Source organism: Agrilus planipennis, unplaced genomic scaffold (assembly GCF_000699045.2).
Source record: "Agrilus planipennis isolate EAB-ADULT unplaced genomic scaffold, Apla_2.0 scaffold337, whole genome shotgun sequence".
Taxonomy (NCBI): Eukaryota; Metazoa; Arthropoda; class Insecta; order Coleoptera; family Buprestidae; genus Agrilus; species Agrilus planipennis.
Window position 1 is genome coordinate 114268 of NW_020442013.1, and position 19574 is coordinate 133841.

The 19574-nt window shown below is 32.6% G+C and overlaps 2 protein-coding genes across 14 annotated transcripts in view; one reads left to right on the forward strand and one right to left on the reverse strand.

Annotated features, from left to right (window-relative positions):
- The window catches only part of LOC108742115 (protein anoxia up-regulated), a 33290-nt gene extending 14051 nt beyond the window's left edge, over positions 1–19239 (reverse strand). The window contains exons 1-7 of one of the 13 annotated variants that reach the window (XM_018477163.2): positions 19011–19238; positions 14657–14704; positions 8281–8478; positions 6595–6822; positions 3490–3654; positions 1990–2108; positions 1774–1913 (exon numbers count right to left, since the gene is read on the reverse strand). In XM_018477163.2, the coding sequence (XP_018332665.1) occupies positions 1774–1913; positions 1990–2108; positions 3490–3654; positions 6595–6822; positions 8281–8478; positions 14657–14704; positions 19011–19088 (976 nt within the window). In that variant the 5' untranslated portion in view covers positions 19089–19238. Of the gene's footprint in view, positions 1–1773; positions 1914–1989; positions 2109–3489; positions 3655–6594; positions 6823–8280; positions 8479–14656; positions 14705–14981; positions 15426–16096; positions 17115–19010 lie in introns of those variants that run through there. The other 12 variants (XM_018477165.2, XM_018477161.2, XM_018477162.2 and 9 more) reach the window with 12 other exon arrangements.
- On the forward strand, positions 12144–14649 carry LOC108742116 (alpha-(1,3)-fucosyltransferase C-like). The gene has a single exon (XM_018477173.1). The coding sequence runs from the start codon at positions 12464–12466 to the stop codon at positions 13586–13588; it is 1125 nt and encodes a 374-aa protein (XP_018332675.1). The 5' UTR covers positions 12144–12463; the 3' UTR covers positions 13589–14649.
- Positions 19240–19574: the final 335 nt, after the last annotated feature.

Sequence of the window (19574 nt, forward strand, 5' to 3'; positions counted from 1 at the left end):
TTGCCAGCAAAGACCAAAAATTTTATGAGCGTGGAATTATGCTACTACCAGAAAGATGGCAAAAGGTGTTGGACCAGAACGGTCAATATATAATTTAATAAAGTGTTTGTTTATTATACGAAAACTGTCTTTCATTTCCACAAAAAAAAACGAAATGACTTTCCGAACAACCCTCTATATTGTGTAAGTATATACCTATACATAACTCTTGGAACAAAATCGAGATTTATTGTTATGTTTATGGGATTTGAGCCAAAATGCCTTGTATCATTACCGACTACCACTGTAACAATTTGGGAAAGTAGAACCTCAAGAAGCTATTCGAAATCAGTCTTTAACATTCACATATTAAAGGGACTACCAAAAATTTATAAATAATCACAAAATTACTAACAACGAAGTATACTCATTGAACAATTAAACTGTAAGAAAGCAATTTAATTACCCAAAAACTGAAAACAAAAGCGAAATTTAAATAAGGAAGCAAATAAATCAATCAGTGCTAAGCGGCAAAATTATTATTTAAAAGAAAATGATTTTGTTCATTTATGTATTGTATGTGTACATAAACATATAAACGTATGTACATATAACCCTCTTCTAAACATATAATCAATCAATAAATCAATATCATCTTATAATACACACTAAGTCATTAAAAAGTTTTCGTTTTTGTTTCAATCTCTTCTCAGCTAGATTGTTTTTACCTCTTTATGGTGAGCTACTTTAAAAGGTACGAGTTCCAAAAGTGGTGACACCATCTCAGATAGTGATTACAGATATCTGGGGAGGGGGGGGGCACTCACGATTACGTCACAAGATTACGTACACACTGCAACAAATTCACGCACGAAAAAGTTCGCGAAATCGTTCGAAAACTCCACGTTAATGAGAAGTGAACAAACACGTTTCGCAGATTAGGGACCATAGTGGGGAGACGTTTGTGTAAGTAGGATTTTAAAACATGATTATGAGTAACAGTGAAAAAATATGCAGTGGGTTGTATTTGTGCCAAAAATTCACCGAGTCCCATCAACAAAATTCATAATGAATGAGCAATTAAACACACGATAGTCCACCAAAATCTCCACCTGTTCTATTTTAAAATTATTAGAACTAGAAACGAAAAATAGAACAAACAAAAGGAATCCGCTCGCGTTTTTAATGATTTAGTATTTCTGTATAACGATGATACAAAAATACAGTGGATTTCGGGCATAACGACGGCGAAGGCACCACTGTAATTTCGTCGTTATATCCGGAAGTCTTTACGGGTAAAACTAAAGAGGTACAGACACGTATTTTCGCCTTTTCTTAACAGTAAATATATATCTGGGAGTCATACTTATTCAAAAGTTTACTAAACACAGTTGCTACTCAGAATAGCACTTTGTAACTTTACCATTTTAATTAGCTAAACCCGAACTCGGCGTTATATCCGATGTCGCTATAGCCACATGAATTTTGTACTAAAGTATGCTTTAAATTTAAGGGACTTAGATTTAACGTCGCTATCTACGGGTTCGAAAACTTGCTGCATCAAAAACTATGTTGATTACTTAAAGTTTTAATTTATTTTACGATTTACCAATTTAATTAAACGGTCATAACGTGCATTTAATATTACTGTTTTCATAATATTTTTTTTAATACTTGAAACTCATTTTATTTTATCCTTTTTTTCTTGTTTAACACTTAAAGCACGCACATATTAATTATAAGCTGTAAGCAGTTTGAAATTCCATGCGCGTTCTAACGACACAGTAATCTTACCGATATACTTCCTAACAGGTTCGGTGTAGTAGGTTGTGTATTGTGTTTTGGCGTTATAGGGGGATGTTGTCAACATCCTGTGGATGTAATAGTCGGATGTTAAAGCTCTGGAGGGTGAATAATAAGTTGGCTCTGTATACCTATACAAATAAAAAATAAAAATAAATAAACAATGTTAATACCAGCAATTATACTTGCTTTAAATGTCTGCTTTACCTTGTGACGTATGTGACTGGTGGTAAAAGAGCCCTAGGAGTTCGCGGAACAGGGCTATGAATTCTCCTTAATACGGACGCCGCCTGCGCCCGAATGTATCTTGTTTCATCGTCAAATAACTAAAAAACGTAGTAGGTTATGATTTGTTGTCATAAAATGTAAATCTTTGGTAGCCACCCCAATACGTTTCATTATGGTTTTATTATTTTCAACTTTGATTTTCCTCCATGTCAATTGTTCTATAGGGTTGTTCGGAAAGTCATTTCGTTTTTTCTCGACAGAGGATTTAATTGTATTCTTTTGCACCCAACTTCACATTTAAGCCGTATAATTTTTATNGTGGGGAGACGTTTGTGTAAGTAGGATTTTAAAACATGATTATGAGTAACAGTGAAAAAATATGCAGTGGGTTGTATTTGTGCCAAAAATTCACCGAGTCCCATCAACAAAATTCATAATGAATGAGCAATTAAACACACGATAGTCCACCAAAATCTCCACCTGTTCTATTTTAAAATTATTAGAACTAGAAACGAAAAATAGAACAAACAAAAGGAATCCGCTCGCGTTTTTAATGATTTAGTATTTCTGTATAACGATGATACAAAAATACAGTGGATTTCGGGCATAACGACGGCGAAGGCACCACTGTAATTTCGTCGTTATATCCGGAAGTCTTTACGGGTAAAACTAAAGAGGTACAGACACGTATTTTCGCCTTTTCTTAACAGTAAATATATATCTGGGAGTCATACTTATTCAAAAGTTTACTAAACACAGTTGCTACTCAGAATAGCACTTTGTAACTTTACCATTTTAATTAGCTAAACCCGAACTCGGCGTTATATCCGATGTCGCTATAGCCACATGAATTTTGTACTAAAGTATGCTTTAAATTTAAGGGACTTAGATTTAACGTCGCTATAGCAAAATGGTCGCTACAACCAAGGTTGTAATAAATGATATCTACTGTACACTGTTTCCATCTGGTAGATTCGATAGATTAATCTTTTCTATTGTCTAGCAACATACAGCCTTTACTAAAATATCTTGTTAACAGTAAATACCCATAAGGATCAAGGAATAGTATCGATAAAACGCGAGGTCCTTAAAATATTGTGTGCATTATAAAATGATATATAATTTCAATTGATCCTGGAAGATGAAATACGTAAAGAAATATCAGTTGATATGGTGGTACTTATTAAAGCGATTTTATACAATTTATTAAGTGAACTTTCCATAAACTAGCCACTCTTTCAGAAATTTCTGCAGATATATGCAGCTGATTGTTGCATGCTAACTTGCTTAAACGTTTGGTCGATACGTACTCAACTCATAAATATTGCACTGCTAGTTCAATCGAGTGGCTGCAGCTTGTGGAAAGAGAAACAGGACAAAATGTAAGGATTGTAATAATATGTTAGGAAACACATATAAGGTTTTCTTTTTAATGGATATGCGTAAAAGGAACGTGGTGACTTCTTTTTGGGTACTTACATCGTCATCAAGTAAATATCTTGGATAGTACCATTTTGGGAAAAATGTCGAAAAGTAACTTGAATAATAATATGGATAATACAACGGATATCGGCGTATATAACTTGGTGATACAACAGAATACGTGTTTACTCCTGTATAAATACTCGGCGAATAGGTAATCCTCTGCAAAAACACAGTTACCTACTGACTGCAGAATTAATACTTTTTATCACTTTCACAACTTCTGTACAATGGAACGAGAAATAATGGAGGAATGTATTAACTAATGTTTATGTCTCCACTGTTTAATATTCTACGTAAATGACTTTTTAATGAAATACAGAGGCTTAATTTATTAGTGCTATGTACTGATGCAACCAGAGATATGCAAAATGATTTTTTAAAAGTATTTAATTAAAAATGCAAATACTTTTTTGATTTGTTATTTCAAATGTAAAATACAAAATGGATTTTATATACTTTTTTCAAATAAACACTTTTTTGTAGTACCTATTTAACTAATTTTCTACACTTATTATTGTTTCAGAAAACTTTACAGACATTTACTCATTTTTTTAAATATTGGTGTTTTTCTAAATTGCTACTAATCGCCAGTTGTGAAGATTAAGTATGATTATAGTTTTTCTGTTTGAAGTGATTATGATATAGTTTATTCTATCTTTATGTTATAGTTTCTTCAGTTCAACAACAAATAATTCTTCTAAATGCTACCTTATTTGCCTTTGTCCCAGTTTTAATTGGAAAAAAGACACTGAAATCTAAATAGGTTGTTTACTGTGAAAGATCAGAGCCAAAATAGGCTTGCAGATAATTTTATTGATGTAAAATCAACATCAATCATTTTATATCAAAATACTTGCAACCTCATTTTGTTTCCGATCTTTTACACACTCTAATAAGAGAGAGAAATGTAATTCATAGTTTCTTTAGCTATGGGTTCATCTAATAAGTGAAGTTTTTGGAATCGTTTTCTAAGAATTTTGGATTATAGGCATTTATTACCACACCACAATATCTTGTAGTTTTCAGTTTTACACAGCTGGTACGATAAGTGGTGATTTGACAGGTGCTGATATCAATTTGGAACTTTAAAATTCCAAGGACCATGACATTGAACCGGGGAAATAATATCGATTCAATATTTTAGATTATTCATTCCCAAAGAGTTTAGAATGTTTTGGGCTTTCTTCAGTTAAATAATTAGAAGGCATTCATGGAATGTCTCTTTGCCCCTTTTAAAGCTTCTAAAACCTTCAATGGCCAGTGTGAGCAGTTTTCTTTAATCATTTTATATAATGTTTGATCAGTGATAATAGCAAAACTTTTAACGGAAAAAATGTATTTAGCATTTTACAAATAGAAAATACATTTGGAAAAGTATTTTAAGTGAAATACAAAATGCTTTTCTCAAAAAAGTATTTAAATGCAAGTATTTCAAATAAATCACATCTCTGGATATAATGCTAGGTACTTTCATTTGAAGTGAAATTTCTGTTTTGTGAATTTTGAAATTCTTTACTGTCTGTCACGCTAAATGATCTTTGAATTACTAGAATCTGAATCGTCATCCGTGTAATAAAATATTGTAATGGTAATAGGGAAATTTCAACTCAAAAGTACTCAGTTACTTTTTTGTTAATTATTTTTTTGCGAATGCAAGATGATTGAACAGAAAAAAACTATCTACATGCAGCATTTTATTTTTTTTTTTTCTTAAAACTTATTAAAAAAAAATAAACCATAATAGTAAAGCAAACTCTTGACATAGCTAAACGAAGCAATTTTATATATTGTGAGCATATTGCTGTAATATTGTCATTTATTAATTAGTTATGTAGCTATTAAGTTGGTGCATAAGAATCTTTAGCATAAATGATTCTGAATTTATAATTGTTGCAAATAATCTAATTGTTTTCTAAATGGTATGGTAATTTGCCTTAAACAACTGTATTTGAAATTGGTTTCCTGTGCCTATTTTCAAAATGTAGTGATTCTCATAATAAATACTTTATTTATTTTGTGTCAGTTTTCTTGGCGTTTAGAAATGTGTCTTACATTACGTTATCTTTCATATTTTATGCGGATGGCCGAAAAAAAAATATTGGATACATATTGACTCAGTTTTACTACATTCAATCATTCTTGTAAGAATTCATATTTGTGATTCATAGAAGCCAATTTTACAGTGTAGTCCTATGGTAGAAGAATTAATTTTTGGAAAGTAATTTGGCATTTTTATTCGTACACTAATCATATGATGAATTAAATGAATTTAATTATAGAACATTAACTCATTAATCAAATTATTACTATTAGAAGCTTTGAGCATACGGTAAATTGTTGATTAAAAACAATAACTGACTATAAATTAGAATGATCTGAATCACGATTATTATTTTACAACTTTAGATCGTGTTCACAGTAGAAAAGGTCACAACTTCTACGTTCTTACCAAACGTGTTCATCGTATATAGTTTACGTACTTCTGTATGCGAACTTCCGTCTATTATCTATGAAAAAGTTAGAGAGAATGAATTGAATCAGACCACATAAACAGAGCAATGCCTTTCGGTCGATTTGGTATCATCTAATGTGACTTATTATCAAAAATCAATAAATTTACGTATATTTATCAACCTTGTGTATCTATTTACTTCCCATTTAGCAAATATTTCAACAGATTTCTTGCATTTGCCACGCATACTCTAATTATAACTGAAGTTGATCTTAGTAACTACTACTACTAATTTAATTAAACTGAGGTGTCGGTACGAAAGTAGTTGTAAACGAAACGATAGGCTGCTGTTGTTACACTTATTAATTCTCAAATTTTCGCCAACATTCTTGGCTTCATCAGGAGATCAATGTTGTAAATTAATTTTTAAAGGCATAAATAATGGAATTGAATTATTCATATATATGTAAACTACACTTAAACCATCATAATAATTTTAGGTTGCAGTTGAATAATTACCTTACAGTCTCGACGGACCATATTAATTAATAACTCCCTTGACCTTTTCACAATGTGAACACGTTCTAAGCTGATAATAATTAATAAATGAAAGTTTAGGAAGTTATTCTTACGTTCGAGCTACTTACCGAAGGCACATAATCATCGAGTAAACATTTAGGGTAGTACCACCTGGGGAAATATGTCGGGGAGTAATACCAGTAATTTAGATAAGGCGAGAAATATCTCGAATAAGAAAGAGGATAGTAATAGCTGCTGTAATTGTAGCTAGGATAGTAACGATAACGTATAATAGTTGGGCGGTGGAGAGTTACCCTGTCAATTCCAGTATATGGGTTTCTTATGTAAATAAGTTTCTGCAAAAAGACTTGTTACACTAACTGAAAGAAAACTAAAGGTAGGAATATTAACATAACCCTAAGCGAATGGGTATAGAAAAGCTCAATGAAAGATTAATTGATTATTGCCGATGTTCAAACCTTTTAAATTATTTTCCTTTCACCATCTATTTTAAATGTGTGCTTTTTTATTATATATATGCTCTCTGAAAACAATATGATGCTTAAAACAAAAACACATTGCTGTTATATAAATTGCATACGTAATTCAATAAACTGTTAAAGAATGCAACTTATATTAAAGATAAATTACTATTCCACTACTCTGCATTACTACAAGCGAAATCCTAGGGCCTAATAAAATCCTCTGCGATAAAGGCAGAGTTTAACTTTCATTCCCTTTTTAAGGCCATGGACACCGTGTTAATAAACGTTGGTTCTTTGTGAATCATGATGAGAAACTTAACTTCGAAATTAGATTCGTACCTCGCTTGCGTTTGGACATCGTCCAAAAATTCCGATTATGCACTCGTTGCTAGACCTTTTTAGAATCGCGGTCACTTATGGATAAACATCTTTTTCGAAAAAAAGCTCATTCGAATAAGGTATGATTCACGAAAATTTATTTTTGTTTTTTCAATTACGGAAAAAAGTAAATATTTTCTTACCACGATATATAAATACACATACGTAAGTGCGTCAGATATGACGTCTCAATTTACAGGTAGGTACACAACCAATTAAGTAACTGCAGGATTTACTCAAGTATATAAATATATATTTAGGACTAATGTGAAATTCAGGATTGTGATTTTGATTGCTGTTGACGATCGCTATCACACGAGTTCTTTTATTTGAGGTATTATATCTCAATCGGAAAAGCCCTGAAGATGTATCTAGTGTGATGGTATACAAAACGTCATACCGAGTACAAACCCAGAATCCTAAATTTCACCTTTACCTACCGGATTCGTCGTTAGCTACGACAGTGTAATAGATTTGTGATCTTGATACAAAACAAAAATGGTACACGCGATCATCATATCAGTAAGATATGAGACCTGAAAATGATAAGAACACCAAATAGATCGTAAAGTTACTTATAAATCGACTAGTGGAGAAAAAAATTTCGGCGTTGCAATATTAATTTGAAATTATTTTTTCGATTTTTTCATTTACCAACTACAAACTACCTCAAATTAATCAGGGAAAAATTGTTGCTGTGGTCACACCACCGCCGGGAATCGAACCCGGGATCTTTGGCTTTACGCACTAATATTCTCACTACTAAACTACGAGAGGTGACAACAGCAACCACGACCTGCGTTGGTTTTACTTTTTCCTTGTAAGATAACGTGTAACTGTTTTTGTTCTGTATCAAGTATCAGAGAGAGAAAGGCGTCATAAAGGCAAATAAAGCGTAATAAAAGCGACTAAATGCGGCGCGCAAAGCGATCCCAAGCGACACAATCTTACCACTGCCGACTCTGAATTCAGATAATGGCTAGTTGGCGATATAGAAGTCCAGGGTCGTACTTTGTTCGCAATGCGATCGAGTTCTCTATAAATGACAGAGGGTCGTACTCTGAACGTTAATGGTGGGGTTGATACCACCGTCAACCTCTTGTGGCCTACATAGGGCACAATTCTGTCATACGTATGTACTACATGCACCTATACAATAGAAAAATTATTTATTTGTTCGAATTTACATTTTGTACGTATCTGTACTATATATATATGTATGAAATGTATGAAATTCCGAGGCTATTTAGAAAATGTATAAATTATTTTTGCAAAGATTTTTTAATACACACATATCCTGGGAACTGTATACATTTCCTAGGAATTATATGAAATTATGATATTGCACTAGGAAATGTATAAAACAAATGCTCTCTGTGAATAAAACACATTCGTAAACTGAGAATCAGAGTTATATTTCTCCCCGCGTATCTATTGACATCGTGAATGTAATACATTTCCAATTGTTATTTAGGAAATGTATATATTTCCTAGGAAATGTGTCTAATATAATTTATTTCACATATTTCCGAACGATTTTATACAATGACGAATTACACACATTTGCGTTAACATATATGCAATCAAATACTTAAAAAATTATAGATACAGTTTCTGCAAATTTTCAAATAGCTATGAAATCATAAACAGAAGGGTCTTCGTAACAAGTAGTTAAAGTTAAGTGGTTTTCTCTGTGGAATTCACAGTAAAAACTGTAGCTCAAAAAAAATCATTTGTTGGAATTTCACGCAACTTTTTCCTTTTTTTACCATCCTAGCAGGCAGATGAAAGATAATGTTTTATTTTGTACTAGCTATTCCATTAGGAATCATGGGAATGAATGGGTGAGAAAAGCGACAAATGAATCTAACGAAGTTGACATCTCTAGCTATTTGCGAACAGTAATCTAATCTACGTCTACCCTTCTTAGCTTCCTCTTCTGCTTCTAATGCCTCCTACTGGTTCTTTATATCTAGCAATNTAAAGATATGAAATTCTTAATAGAACGGATGATAACTGTATTTTTAGAACAATATTACGGGGTAATTTACACAATATTGTTTGTGATATTGTATGATGTTGTAACCCTTTTAATAGTAAGATTATCGAAATTTCGAGAGAGGTCCGTTTAAAAGAGCTTAGGTACTATTTTGTCAAAGTGGTTTTTAAACTAAATAATATCTAGAAAATTACAAATCAAAAGAGTTTCTTAGAACGATAAACATCTTATGGTTTCTGGCCACCATTTAGCAGATAGGATTTCTAAAATGGAGTCGATTTAGTCTACATCAATTTTTCTCGTACTTAAAGATAAATATTCTACTTTTTGGTCTACGTAACTTTATTATTTTGGGTACTTTCTTTTTGCAATCTCATTTTGACGATCAAAAGACGCAATATGAAACATTTCATTCACCAAACTGAGAAAAGCTTTAAACAACAACATAACAATTCTAGTTTTGCTTGCTGGGTCCATTCTCATCAAGATCAATTTCATGTCGGTAGGTGTCGGTAGGTACCAATGGAACTTGCCTAGAATGTTAACAATCTTTAGCTTTATTTGTAAGTAAATACTAGAATGGTTTACAACTCGCGCTTGCTCTATAAGATTATGTAAAATTGTAGTATTTATCTGCCAGCAAGAAAAACCTCGAAAAGCACATTTATTGCATAATTTTTGTATGAACGTTAAACGTTACATTTCATTTCATATTTTGTTATCTGCACCAAGAGATCCAATGAGAAACAGGGAGTTCCGTTTTCCACAGCAGAGATCACGACCGACCAAAGTCTATGTCAACAAAAGGATAATCGTGATTCACTACAAACAATAAAAACAGTGAAATGGCACAGAATGAGAACATTAACGGTCTTCATTTTTTTATAATCACGTATCTCCAGACTCGTTAATTACGCATTGTCCGCAAAAGCGAATTATTTGCCAAAGATGGAATTATCATTACTGTACGTAAAACAAATTTAGCAGCTGTGTTTTTAAGAACAAAACAATCAATTCACTTGATCATTTATAAGCATTAGTTACCTATATATATATATGGTACAAGTCAATGGTAGGGTGAACAATGAAAATGCATTTTATATATGTTTATAAATTGAGGTCAAAATTTAATGTATTTCTAAGGGATATATTGTAATACGTAAGAGAATGATGAAATAAATAAAGGGATACAGTAAGGGCTGCAGGTGTTCACAGTTAAACATACAAATTTCTTTTTTTTTGCAAATCCTTTATTAGCAATAATACTGCGAATAGCAAGGTTGAATGTGTAGTGTGACTAGTCGTGAGAATTTAAAGAATTCTAAGTATCGCTTCTGACACGTTTAAATTTAATAATAGCCAACAACTAAAAGTAAAACAAGAGGGTTTCAAATAGGTATAATTGTTGTGGACACGTGCCTTCAATATTTTATCAGCGAATGGAATTTTCTTAATAATCAACAACTGTACATTTTATTTAGTGAAGTCAACGACATTAATAATGTGTAATAATGGATAAAGTATAAGTATTTGCGTTCTTGTTGTGTACGTATCGAATCATCATGTATGTGCGTGCTTCATGAAACAGGAATAAAACCCTGATCCACTTTTAAATGCCTCTTGCGGCTACTATCAATATGATACGGCTTTACCAAAATAAATATATCTACAAGATACCAAACCTATCATTATGTTTATTAAAAATTATTCATTTGCCAAACACTTATTGGACAGACAGATAAATATCATAATATTGAATGTTGCTACAATAACCAACAGTAATTATTATCTTACAAACAATTTACTGCAAGACTTTTATTTACTTAAGCTGTTTGAGTTTAGAAAGCCTATTACGAAATTATTCATTACTTTTCAGTTGACGACTTGAGGGATACTCTTATCTGTATTGCTATATTGTGATTCCCGAAAGTTACCAATCCTATTTTATATTTACCTACCACAAAATTGTTTATTAACAAATGTTGAAAATTGACCAAAAGATCCTGTACTAACCGCGGAACATCCGCAACATCCGCATCCAATTTAAAGTGGTCTCTTGTTGTGTGGTTTTTAAAAATTCAATTTAACTAAAAAAGCTTATAGCTTGACAACACCATAGGAGGCGAAACGATACAGTTGATTTTGCATTTGATAAAATACTTTACATCATCAGACTTGTAATACACACTTCCAGTTGATAATTTGATGAAGATTTCAAAAAAAAAGCGATAGCAATTATTTAGGCTAGATTTTAATATGGATAATACCTAATAATAGCTTTAATCCACCTACTGCAGATAATGCAAAGGTATGTGTCTACAGACAATATCAATTCGGTTATTAATAAAATTCTTTTAAAGATAGGATAATACATTGAAAAATAAATATTTTCATGTGCTTGTCGCGTATCCGGGATCTCCTACTGATAACCTATACTATTTACAATACCGTGTCGTAATTTGAAGAATGATGGAAAATGTAGTGTATGTTATAAATAATATATTCAGATAGAGGCAATACAAACATGAGTCTACGCTCTTTTAATAACAAATAAAACATATGTACGTACAAAACCGATTTCAGTTCAATGAATGTTAAATAACTTTTGTATGACTTAATTCGTTCTAAAATACCGATTTTACATGTATGTAGCAAGTGGAAGAGAGGAAAGTTTATAGCGAAAAGATAAGCGACGATGAAGTGACTATGATGTTCTTATATTCCAAAAATTAACCGAAAAGGAATCTTTTCTCTTTCCTATCATGAGCTAATCTTCGCATTTCCTTAAAACTAGAACAACGCACATCCTTAACTATTTGCGAACAGTAATCTAATCTACGTCTACCCTTCTTAGCTTCCTCTTCTGCTTCTAATGCCTCCTACTGGTTCTTTATATCTAGCAATCTTCTAATTTTTTCTATTAAGTAGCAATTTCCTAAACTGATAGAAAGTAATTAAATATTTCTTGTTTGATAACAGTAAAAATGATGATGATCCTACCCGTTTTACAGTACTGTAAAAATAACTAAGATAGCAACTGCATGATAACATTTTTATCAGCATTTACCAGCATTAAACAGAGCGGAAGTAAGACAGTTAGAAACAGCATTCGCAGAATAACAGTGAATTTAAAATATGAATAATTTTAAGAAACGTAAACGTTTAATATTTGTGAGTATAGTTTTTGTTTATTTGATTTTCCTATTTTTGAATGAGCTCACAATAAAAAAGTCGATGCTGGTTGCTCCTCTGACGAACCTTACCGGTCCATCGTTGAAGTATATTCTGTACTGGACTCCTTTCTTTGACCGGAAAGATTTCTGTATCGGCTTTGGAAGCGAGCCTTTCAAAAGTTGCGAATATAAAAATTGTTTCTCCACTGATAATAGATTCCTGATTCCCGAAGAGTTATTTGATGCCATTTTATTCCATGCGACCTACTCTAAACTTGAACACGGTACTCCTCGGAAAAGAAGAAAGCAACAGAAGTATATTTTCATGAATCTGGAATCTCCATTGCATACGACGGACTTAAAACAATACAATTCCTTTTATAACTGGACCATGACATACAGATCAGATTCAGACGTTTTCAGACCATACAGTTATATTCTTCAAAATGAAACGGATTATGTTCTTCCAAGCGTCGATTCTGTTATGAAGAGAGACAAATTGGTGGCTTGGTTTGTATCGAATTGTAACTCGAAGAGTGGAAGAGAAAACTTTACAAGAGAACTACAAGAATATTTACCCGTCGACATTTATGGGGACTGTGGCCAATATAAATGTGCTAAACAAGTAACTGACTATAAACAATCCAGCGAAGAGTGTTACGAAATGATAGAGAACAATTACTTATTTTATCTCTCCCTTGAAAATTCTTTATGCAAAGACTACGTTACTGAGAAAATGTACAATGTGTTGAAAAGGAATATCGTTCCGGTCGTGTACGGTGGTGCAAATTACACCCAAATAGCTCCCCCTTATTCTGTAATAAACGTGAACGATTTTGATTCAGTTAAGGACTTGGCGAACTATTTGATTTATTTAAGTAAAAATATTAACGAATACATGAAATATTTTGAATGGAAAAGGAATTATTATGTTGAAACTTCAAATCAACTTAGTTCATGTGAATTGTGTAGAAAACTTAACGTGGATCAAAGTGATAAAGTTTATGTTGACTTGAACGCGTGGTGGTGGGGTCCCGAAAAAAGGTACTGTAAGAAACCACCCTTAACATTTTATAAAGAACATTAAAGGTAGTGCTACATGAATACAGTTAACAACAAAAGACCAAATTTTTATATTATCTTGTTAAAAGTTAAAGTCTGTTATATTGATACTAAAGACAAGTCAAATTTTGATTAAATACTCAATACGTATAAACGTTTTCTTTTTACCTTTCACCTAGACTGTATAAATTACATTAAAATTTATATTATTTGCACATTGTAGCATGAATGAACCATTATTTTGACTAAAAATATCAAACGTTCAGTAATTAAATTAAATGTCACAAACTAATTATCTGCCACGCAGTTATTTATATATTTAAACGTTATCATTAATGAAAACAAAAAATTATGTAAAACACCATTTCACGTTTGTCGATGTGCCAAAATTTAAGTATATATAGATAACGATTTAAACAGTCGTGTGCACAAAATGAAAAATTAGTCTCCTGCATATCTAATCTGTCTAAGATTATCGCAGAAATTAATCGAGGGGGAATAACTGCATAATCAAATAAAAAGAAAACGAAGTTAATTTCGTCAATTCTGTAATTGGCGAAATTAACTTCGTTTTCTTTTTATTTGGATATGAATACAGACGAGATTAACTTCTTAACACACAAATAAGTGAATATTGTTTTAATGAGCATCAAAGTTAGCCAATATTGATTTGGCTAATTGATTAATTCTTAACCGATTTTGATGATTGAGAATTCAATTCGTAAGAGATTCTAATAATAATAAATAAATTTTCCAGTTACTATTAAAATGCGTAACAAAGTTGTGATTAAAAATTGTAAAAATTAATGCGTTTCAGTGAGAAATATTGAAATTATATCAAAATAAATGAGATACTCGAATTCAGAACGTTCGCGTTAGTTAGAATTAAGTCTCACTTAGTTAAACTTAAAGAAAAAAATTGCTCAACATGATGACGGAATCCCATGGAATCGGAAAACATACCGCTACTGGGGACACCCCTTCTACTCAGTTCTGCAAGAAGCTAAGACGACCATTTCGAAGGGCATATTTACTTTGAGTGATTTTTCATCTTTGTTTATAAATCGTCTATAATAACATTGTGATAACTTACCTTTCCAAGTCCTGGTAGTATTCTTACTTGTCTCGAAGGCAGATAAGTCTACAGGAAAGAAAGAAAGGAATGTTAGTAAATTTATTTTCAACAAACTGTAGATTCACAGCTTCTATTTTTGTGTTTGTCGATGCCTTAACATCTTACTACGATATCACTGTTGATTTTATTCCCGATTCCCACATTAGTAAGATTAGTAGACAGGGACGGAATTAGGAGCAATCATTCGGGCTTTCGACAGAAAAAGCAACCTACATTCAGTGCAAACCATTTCTTTTTATTACATTTAATTATTTATAAATTAAGTACATAAGAAAATAGATCGCTCAGTCCATTCGAATGTATAATACCAATCAGTGTTACAAATAAAAACAGGGGATTTTCAAACATCAAAGATTATATGTATGTAAGTAATGAAGTTATCCAATGATTTGCTGAATTAAACCCTATAGGAATAGTGACGGTAGCTGGTGCCACCTGGCAATCTTCCACTTGTTGTGGAACTGTAGCTAGAGTGATAGCCTCCAGGACCGTCTCCATAGTTACGGGAAGACCTTTCGGTTGAATAAGAGTACGATCCAGGGCCCCCGTCGGACGAACGCACAACGCGTTCGCTGTTTGTATAAGAACGTGTTACAGGACGGGATGAATAAGGATCGCCGCTTGTGCTGCTACGTTCCTGCTTTGAAGAGTAAGAATACGAATATTGCTCTTCTGCGCGGCGGGTCCTTTCGGGGGAATCCCGTACGACGTAGTAACGCCCCGGACTCTACGGAAAAAGAAGGAGTTGCAATAATAGCCGGATATGTAGCAACGTCGCCAGCGGACTGTTGCTGGCACTGACTAGCGCCAATTCGATAAGTATTTGAAAATCAGAAAACAAATTCCTAAAATTAGAAATAGCCACTGGGCGGCATTCTACGCCTTGTAGAAGAATGATTCAAATGTTTTTAACTGTAGCAACTTCTTTTCATCAACTCAGTGCCAACAATTCGCGTCACCGCTTGGCTGTTGTTGTTTTTGACAAGTTGAAAGTTGTAAAAAATAAAAAAAAAAACATTGCAGTGAATTTATTTAATAAATTTTAGAAGACTATGGGCTTATTGTCAACTCAAATAATTAGTTGTACTTACAACTTTCAAAATTGTTTCATTTTTCTTATGCTACTTCTAACTACATACCACACCAAAAGCATCCCCAGTTACATTCGCAGTTGACTACCAAAAGCTTACAATTTTCCTGTGTGCTTTGAAAATGCTAAAGTCTAAAAGGACGTGTACTATTTGGGCACAGAAAGGTTTTGAGAGAGATGTGTTGGGATTGTCGGGAATGTTAAAATTTTAATTAGTGTACCTCACCCCCTTTTAAAGAGCAGATCATCAACAAACACAAAAATACTAACATTTGACTGTGATGTTCCTCAATATAACGAAAACAATATTGTCAACTTAATTCTTTATTGAATAGAAGCTATTTTACACAATTTTAATCAATCACCTAATTAAGTAAGTACTTATGAAAATCTAAATAACTATGGTATAGTTTTTATAATTAATTAAAGCAAAAACAAGCGCAAAGAAGCAACCAGCATAATTAATCCTGAGCAAGCATTAGAAATAATACCTACGAGTAATCTAGAAACGTTTATTATCGGTTCTCTATAATATATTTTAAAGAAATTAAACTAAAAATGCAAAAAATATCACAAAAAGCAGCATAATAAAGCGTAATCATCATTTGACCGCGGCCCTGGCCGTAATCGTCGATCAGGGTAGGAAATGTATAGCGATGCGAAAGCGTCCCTGATTTTAGCTATGGCAGTGTGTATCTACATAAATCTCGATCTTACTAAAAAATGTAAGTAGGTACTAAACACCTTGTTATTCAATGTGTATTGATTCGTTTTCTATTCTATCTACTTGGTACGAAAGATCAAATCAGAAATCAAGTTGATTTATGAAGAAATTTTGTTCTATCACAATTTTCTAAACATTTTCAAAAAGGAGTAGTAAAACTCATACAATTAAAATGGATAAATAGTGAATATGTAACTGCCGAAATTTTAGTAAATAAATTCTGATTCTGCAACAATTCTCCTTTTATACGGTAAATCAGGATTTTCGGCTAATTTATGCAGTTTGGGCAAAACAATGTCCATCCCGTCTGCGCTAGGCAATTCTTGAGGAGCGTACGACCTAGTGCGTATAGCGGACAAAACTCTCTCCCTGGTTTCATCCCTGGCGGGCACGTAAGGCTTTGATGGTGCCAAAAGAAATTTTGGTCTTATCCTGGCCCTATCCAAAGGCGACAGTATGTTAGTGTGTTCCCGTGGTGTGTAATTAAATCTATCCCGTTCTTCAGGTTTCGGTGTTTTGCGTTTCCCGAATGCGGTGATTGGATCTGGAACCAGACTGGGTCTTGGGACAAACGGTACCTTCTCCCATGGAATCTCACGTCTCTGGAATAAGCCGAAGGTTAGGGAAGGGCACTCCGTTTGTCCCAATCCCAACGCCTGGTGCTAATGTGTTAGGAACTAGAAGCAAAAGGTGAGGGAGTGGGACATATGTACACAACGAATGGAAAATTGAGAATGAGGAGTCTATGCTCCTGTAAGGGATACTAGTGAGAATGTATTTTCAAAAGGGTACTTTGTTGCCATTATGATATAGTGAATTTAATTGGTATGCGATATTTTAATTTTAGCTGCTTCCAGATTTTTTATGGGCTTCATCATACTTTTCTCATTTTGAATGTTCTCATTTTTGTTTTGAAGTCCCTGTCATATGTACATTTAAAACACCACCAAGTATGTGCTATGGGGTATTATTTGAAACGCAAAAAGTTTTTCTCATGGATCATCACTTGGTTGATAATAGAATAAATGAAATTAGCATTGATGGAAGAAGATAATGACTGCCACTAATCCAAAACAAATTCCGTTAATCTTGGAATTTATTGTAAACATTTTATGGGCGATTTCCAAAAACTAATTTTTTGCGAAACCGACTAAAATAAATCTTAATTAAAAATAAGAAAGGCATTGCATTTTATCCAAAGAGGCTATTTCTTTCAAGAAAATAGCGACAGATTATTTAATTTTAATTTAAAATTAACTCCGGCCTTTCATAAATTAGCCAATAACAATAAACAAATCAGCATATTTTATGTATCAGTCTAAAGTAAGTTTAATTCAACAATTCGATTAAAATAGACTTTAAGTATTTTCCATTAGAACAAACAAAATAAGTTTTGAAAAGCCATGGAAAATATTGTTATTCGTTTTTTGGCTATCCATAATTCAAAAATTAGAATAAATCGCTTGTGGACAGCTGTTATTTTTAACAATGAAATAACACCGGTAGCCTTGAAAAGCAATTTTTTGAAAAACAAAAACAAATTTGGACTATCCCCAGCATTCGCTCGTAAAGCGAATCACAAATGACCCATTTTTTTCTTATATTTCTCGGATATCTAGCACAGCAAAATCACGTCTATTTTAAAATTCAATCTGGAACAGCTATTGTACCACCTTTTTTAACTGCTGTCATGTAATAAAAACTACTTGTAGTTTATATAAATTATAGCTGTGTACGATTGAGAGAGATTGTTTTAAAAATGTGTTCTAAACTTAGTAAATGTAGGAATTTGAGAATTTACACAGTGAATTTGGATGGCTGGCTGACTAAATTTGGGCAGGTTATAAATACCATCAGCGCTTCATACACTTTTCAATTTTACACCCAATGAAAATGCGACGTTGAGAGCAATGTTGCCAAGTATATAAATGGAAGGATCATATCTCTTTATTAACTTAATTATAATTAAGAGATATTCCCCGAAAATTTTTTATTAACACTAATTTGTAATACAGAATAATACGTAGACCGGGCGCAGTAGACAGAGAATTATCTATCAAATTTCAAAAACTGCACGAAGTATACACGTATACATATAAGATGGTAACAAACTATTTTTATTTTGCTTAATTTTTTCAGCTGTGAGATACTCGACTAAAATAAAGTCTTTTGAATATGCAAAAATAGCAATCAGATCTGACATATGCCCCTGAAATTTGTATTTTGAAATATACATAATATGTTCCCTAATCGTTTACTCAAAATTTTATATCTAATTGTAAAAAACGATACTATATACTTTGCAGTCTGCAGTGGTTGTTAGTACCACCAAATGGCTACAATTCGTTTTAAGCAACAAGGGTGAGCACGACAGAGTACCCCTTTAAAATAGTTACAATTACACATAAAAATTAACAAGCCATTACAAGCTTACACACATTACATTTGCCTTAGTTCTTTCTTTGTATCATTTAAAACTCAAAACAGCATTTTCTTACCGACACAGTGTAAGTAGACAATGATGGAGATGTCCTATAGGGCCTTCGAGTCGTATAGAAATCGGATTCGTACACCATTTTGTTAAGATTTTATTTCGGCGTTTATAACAGATACGTGTATATTTATTAGAGATGGATCTGGTGCAGTCGGCGTCTCAAGAAATCGAGAACTAGACGCGTCGCGACGCTCCTGAGATTTTAAACTTCACAAACACCGCGTTCGTATGCTATTTTTACCCGTGATTAAGTATGAGAAACGCGGGGGAAAAGGGCGATACGTCGTTCGTGATTCGACAAAATATTATTGTTGTTATACTTGCTATGTAAGCCATTGAAACATTTTCTATAAACAAAAACAAAGATTTTAATTTAAATTAAAGACAAGTTGGGCGATTCAGTCTACGCTGAAGAAGAATTAACATATTCGAAGTAATGATAAATATTTAAACCAACTTTGCGAAGTTATTATTCAATATAATTAACACTTTGTTGGGTGCAGCTAATGTGAAGCATGCTTAATGAAGTAAAAACAAATGCAATTTTTGTGATGCGATCTACATTGGG

What these genes read in the sequence shown, in the direction of transcription:
- LOC108742116 (XM_018477173.1), top strand. Translation starts at nt 12,464, where the DNA reads ATGAATAATTTTAAGAAACGTAAACGTTTAATATTTGTGAGTATAGTT.